Source organism: Nyctereutes procyonoides, unplaced genomic scaffold (genome assembly GCF_905146905.1).
Source record: "Nyctereutes procyonoides isolate TBG_1078 unplaced genomic scaffold, NYPRO_anot_genome, whole genome shotgun sequence".
NCBI classification, from domain to species: domain Eukaryota; kingdom Metazoa; phylum Chordata; class Mammalia; order Carnivora; family Canidae; genus Nyctereutes; species Nyctereutes procyonoides.
The window spans coordinates 67,087,057-67,093,056 of record NW_026575146.1 but is presented as its reverse complement, the minus strand read 5'-3'; the positions used below and the strand labels follow the sequence as shown (position 1 = coordinate 67,093,056).

The window sequence follows — 6,000 nt, the reverse complement described above, 5'->3', positions numbered from 1 at the left end:
CCTAGGGCTCTTTGACATTCTCTTCATCATTTATTTAGTTCCTGTGTGAAGATCTGACTCCATCAGTGCAACTAGAGGTCCTCTTCATGTAACTCCACATTATCACTCATCACAGAATTATTTTGAACTAAAGGCAATAAGCAGCAGCAAAAACCAGAAAAACACTCTGCTCTCCTCCTATTTGCCTAAAAGCTGGAAAGAAATTTACTAGGACTAAATTTAATCACCAAAGACAACTTTAGACCCTTATCAGCCTGGCGACAGCACCATAGGAATTTACAAAACACACCTTACTAACTATCCTTTATCTATCTGTGCTTGCCTTCCCACAATATGCCACCCCTAGAGACTCAGGTACTTTTCCCTTGTCTTGCTACTTCTCTAATATTGTACTGTTCGTTAAAGATGTTCTGTAAGACTGAAAACAAATCCATGTCTTTGAGTTATTCAACCCAGACTCTCTCTCATGTACATATGAGATATACATACTAATAAACTTATGGTTTTCTTTTGTTAATGTCTTTTGTTATAAAAGTCTGAGGAGAGGGGCAGCCCGGGTAGCTCAGCAGCTTAGCGCTGCTTTCAGCCCAGGGCCTGATCCTGGAGATCCGGGATCGAGTCCCACGTCGGGCTCCCTGCATGGAGCCTGCTTCTCCCTCCGCCTGTGTCTCTGCCTCTCTGCCTCTCTCTGTGTGTCTCTCATGAATAAGTGAATAGAATCTTAAAAAAAAAAAAAAAAAAAAAAAAAAAGTCTGAGGAGAGAACTTGGGATGGGTAGCAGAAAACATTTTCATCCCTTTTATCTCTACATATATGTGATGAATTGCAGACATGACTCCCCTGCATTATGCTTGTGGCCCTTCTAAGAAAGCACAAAGTCCCCAGGCCTCTGCCTTGAAATCCCTGCAATTTCCAGCGCCCCTTATGATACCCAAGACCTCTTCTTTTCCCGCACATGACACTAAGGACATCCTTCACAACAGGCCCCTGGAGTAATGGGACCTATATTAACCAGAAAACACTGGTCCAAGGACAGGTGAGTTGCTCCAATGAAAGCCCAGCAGAGGGGCAATTCCCTGCCTAGGAATGATGTTAGGGCAGGACCGCCCCCATTCTCCTCCTGGTTTTCTCCATAGTGCCAGGTAAGGATCAAGGTGATTGACTCCAGGACAGGATAGGGATCGCCCCACCCCCAGAGGCCCCCTCCTCTCTGCCCTGCTCCAACCAAGGACTCCGAAGGTTGGTGAGGGGATATCAAGTGCAGGACAACCGCAGGAGAGCCATCGGGATCTGAATCTGATTTGATTCTTGGTTAACGACATTGAAGCAAGGAACAGGGAGGGAGGCCTTCTTGATAGGACTCATGGCTGCCTCTGCCAATGGGGAAATCATAGTCTGGGATAGTACTTGATCCTGTCTGAATCTGCCAAGCGTATTCTGGGCGATGTATGCTGAGTAACAATTAGAGAGGTGGAGGAGATAAGTATGATGTAGGGCAAGGAGGAGCTGTGGCTGTGGGAATGCAGTTGCGAGAGGTGTGGCAGCAAGAGTAAGGTGCACACGGAAAGGGTCTGTGCACTCATGACCCAGGACCCCCATATTGGCATAACAGTAAAGGTGAGCCCACGTAATGGAGGTGTCTGGGAAAGGCGACCTGACGAACCCCAGGAGCACTGCCTGGAAAGAGGGGGTGTTGTGGCAGTGAATGGCAGGGCCAGAGCTTAGGTGCCATCTGTCGGCCCACCTGCCTATATTGTTGAGGCGTGACACAGTCACCAATGGGACCATGAGATACTAATTGAAATAAGGTAATGTTTATTAACTTCCACTAAGCGGGGAGGACATCTTGTGACGTAAAGACACTATGGAATGATGTATTTCTTTGGTTTGTAGCCTTTAGGATCATCAGAAATATTCTCGGCCTCCAAGAGACCGCGAATTTCGCTGGGTCTGAAATAAGTATCCAAACATTTGGGTGATCTGTGGCAGGGACCACTGCGCAAGACTATGATAACATTCTCTCAAAGAGGAAGCGAAGAACAACAGAATCGGCCTTTTCAGACGCACTAACCTGCAGGACTCGGGCCTTACCTGCCAGATGTCCCTGACCCCGGCCTTCGTAAATGCGGAGACTACTTTACCCAAAATGCCCGGAGTCGAGTGGCAGCGTCGCTCTCCAATGACAACTTAAAGAAAGGCTCTTCCGCGTGTGGCCCCCATCGCGAGGGCGGGACTTCCTGCTGTCTCCTCAGGGCGGCCATGACAGCTGCTCTTGTTTTGGTTCACCTGGTGAGGGTCTCTGGCGTTCTGCGTTCAGATTGATCTGACGCAACAGAAGGGGCGCGAGGAGCCGCTTACCCTGCTGCACCGTTGCGAGTCCGCGGCTCGGAAACGCCGCCCGGGCTGCCCCGCGCCGGGGACAGAACAGGGACCCCCGGGCCGGCTGTCCGCTCCCCACCCCGAGTCCGATGACGGCGGCGGCGTCCAGGGCCCCGACGCAGGTAAACGCTCGTCCCCTGGGCCCTCCTCGCCCTCCCCGCGCTCCCCCCCCCCCCCCCCCCGGCGCAAATCCTCGAGGCCGGAGCGCCGGGCGTCTGCTCGCGTCCCTGCGGCCCAGGCTCCCGTGTCCCGCAGAGGCAGGCGCGGGTGGGCGGGCCCCCGTGTGTGAGCTCCGGCGCGCTCGCTGGCGTGCGGGAGCGGGCTGCAGGGGAGGGGCACACCTAAGGGGCGGTAGTGAGCGCTGAGGCACACAGCTTGCCTGCCAGCGCAGGCCTGGTCTTCTGGGCCGGGCAAGGGTACAGGGAGCTTTGAGTCCGTGGAACCCGCCGTGGACTCGGTCAAAGGCTGGACTCTCCCCAATTCCCGCGGCTGCAGAAGCGCTTATGGAGCCGACACGAACAAGTGGGAGGTGGCCCACGCCTTCACTGGCCCTGACCTGACCCCCACCCGCTTGTCTTCTGCATTGTTGTGTCCCGGGACTCTGAAGTGCCATTCTGACAACCGGTGTGTGCACGGTTATCCCAGGAGCATCAAACACGGTGTGCACATGCTTGAATTAACACTCAGCTGGAACTGTCTAGGAAACCACCGTTCTTTTTTCTTAAGGGTGGGAGCAAAGAGCAGGAAGGCGGACAGGAATCAGGACTGGAATAACTACCTGGGAAGTTGGGTGTGTCCTCTGGTGGTAATGGGAGGCTTGGATATGAGCAGCCATGTGGTATTACAAGGTCCTGATAGGCTCCATCCCGCCATAGCATGAAGTATACACTATGGGCTGAGGGAGGAGGCAGGACGATCAGGGTGGAGGCTACTGTCATAGGCTAGGTGAGGGTTTTTGGACCAGAGTGCTGGGTTCGATGTCATTGTATTCTGGATATGTGTTTTAAAAAGTGACAACTGTATTTTCTATGTGGACAGAGACAGGGTGAAATGGAGGATTCAGGGGTTATCTCTAGGGTTTTTTTTCTTAGCAGCTGTAGGAATGGAAGCTCCATCAACTGAGATGAGTGATGTTGGTGGGAGATGTTTTGGAGAGCACTGAGTGGATGCATTAAGTGAGCAGTCAAACACACAGGTCTGGAAATCTGGGGAGGGGTTCAGAAGAGAGACATCTAAAACCATCATGGCTCCTGTGTGGCCCCGGGTGAGTGAGCCGTGAGACACATTTGTGAGGAGCAGTCTTCTGGTTATGGTGATAAAGCTCTTCTGGTGCCAGGAAGTTGAGGGGGGAAAGAGAACCAGGACTGGATACTTAGGTGATTGTATGACTTCAGAGATGAGGGATGTGAGTGGCCATGAAGGAAGAGTGCGTCCAAGACTGGATACCTGGGCAGGTGGGCAAGGTTTCCAGCAGAAGAGTAGACAGAAGAGGGATCCGGAGCTGAGGAGGAATTAAGACAAGATGGTGACACTCAGCACTGCGCTAGTGCTTCTCCACTCTGAACTCCACCAGGGTTTTGTGAGGACTTTAGTAGGGCCTGGGGTATTTCATCCTGGAGGAATAAGGTCATGTGTAATGTGCTGATGTGATCACCTGTGAGAGTCACTAAGCTTGGGGTAGGCCACCCAGCAACCTTGGCTTTGGATGAGGGTCAGGACAGAGGGAGACTGTGATTGCTGAGGGGACAACAAGTGCAGTACAGGTGGAGGAGGACCTTGAGAGGAGGTATCTTCAGATCTACATACGGTTCCTAAAACAGAACAGGTTCCCTGTTATGACTTTATGTCTGGTGAAAGGTGGAGGAACTCATGGTGTGAGTATAAGTTCTCCCCGCTCTTCTGCCGTTGACAAGGTCTCCTAAAGAAACAGCCTTTCATCAAAGGTGTGTTTCCTGCTTATCCCACCCCCCCCTTTTTTTTTTGAAAGATTTTATTTATTTATTCATGAGAGACACTGACAGAGAGGCAGGGACATAGGCAGAGGGAGAAGCAGGCTCCCTGTGGGCAGCCTGATCCCAGTCCCTATGGACTCGATCCCAGGACCCCAGGATCACGACCTGAGCCAAAGGCAGACGCTCAACAACTGAGCCACCCAGGCATCCCCCTCCTTATCCTTTGTATGGGTTTCAGGTCCCTACCAGCCCATGGAGTTATTCAGAAAAGCCAATCACATCCTCTTACAGGAACCAGGAGGTACCTCACCCTCTTGATCCCACAAAGCTCAGATCCTACAGCTCCCGGCTGTTCACTCTTTCTGAGAGTGCCACCCCCATGTGGGCCTGTGTGGGGTGTGGTGTCCTCCTCTCCCAGGCTGTGAATATATGTGATTAGTAAAGTGCTATCCGTCTCCTCTGTACAGGGTCAGGTGTCGTGTGTTTGGCCATCCCCATAACCCTAAGATGAGACTCCTGCACTCACCAGTGGGTTGAAGAGGAGGTGATTAAAATACAAGTAACATGTGGGGAGGCCAGGGAGATTCCTGTGGTGTGGGACAGTGAGGCAGTGATGACCATAGGCATGTGGCCTTGGGCTCCAGTCTCAAGAATGTTGTGTACTTGGAGAGGGAGTATGCCTGGTGATGCCAGGGCCCTGGTATTCAGCGGAATAGCCTGGGTGGCCGGGAGGATCCTTCTGTGCCAGGTCTGCAACTTAGATGTGTACTTGTCCACCTGCCTCTTGTTGTGTCGGCGGGCCCTGTGATCAGTGGGCCCATGAGGAGACAGTGGCGCCATGGCACCCAGGCACTGGGGCCTGGTTTCTTCTGTCAGATGGGGAGATCAGGGGGAGGATGGGCATAGGGTAGATGTGGGTGGGAAAAGGGAAATGGGTTCTTGGGAGAGGGGCTTTTTGTGGTTTCATCTGTCCCCATCATGCCAGGGCAGGGTGACCTTTGAAGACGTGGCCGTGTACTTCTCCTGGGAGGAATGGGGTCTCCTTGATGAGGCTCAGAGATGTCTGTACCAGGATGTGATGCTGGAGAACTTGGCACTTATAACCTCCTTGGGTAAGACCCTCAACCCCACCCCTGTGCCCTGAGCTAGTCTCTGCCCTTCCCTTTGTCCCCAGGAGCAGTCTGTCTTTGCATAGGGGCCATGAGCATTGCTTCCTTCCCCCGTTCTAGGGGTAGGTGCTGTAGTTGCTAAGGCTGAGGTCAGTGAACTGCCTTCCTTCCTTGAGCAGCCGCCCCAACACTAGCTTTCCTGCTGCCTTTCAGGGAAGGAATCGGGGTCAGGAGTCTTGCAGTGAACCTAATGGATATCAGCTTTCTTGCCCTCTCCCTGACTGGGTGACTTTGTCTAGATGCAGGATATCTGCATGCTCCAGGTCTGCTGCTTTTCTCTAGCTGAGGCTTCCTCGTGCCTGCCTATGTCAGGACTTGCTGTCTCTGACAAAGTTACTACTTCTATGGAGCATGGGCTGTTCTCGTGAGACTCTGTCCAGACTTCTCTGGGGACTGTTTAGTTCTCTTTGCCATGGGCTGTCGTGTGCTGCGTTGTTCTGGGATACTGATGGCTGCTCATCTGTCCTGTCTTTTCCTTAGCACTTGTATCATAAAGTTGC

The 6,000-nt window shown here is 52.5% G+C and overlaps 1 protein-coding gene across 2 annotated transcripts in view; it reads left to right on the top strand.

The window, feature by feature from the left end:
* The first annotated feature begins 2,125 nt into the window (after window positions 1-2,125).
* Window positions 2,126-6,000, top strand: part of LOC129500888 (zinc finger protein 154-like) — a 29,476-nt gene continuing 25,601 nt past the window's right edge. Inside the window, exons 1-2 of one of the 2 annotated variants that reach the window (XM_055311780.1) lie at window positions 2,238-2,501; window positions 5,317-5,443. In XM_055311780.1, the coding sequence (XP_055167755.1) occupies window positions 2,469-2,501; window positions 5,317-5,443 (160 nt within the window). In that variant the 5' untranslated portion in view covers window positions 2,238-2,468. Of the gene's footprint in view, window positions 2,502-5,316; window positions 5,444-6,000 lie in introns of both variants that reach the window. The other variant, XM_055311779.1, reaches the window with a different exon arrangement.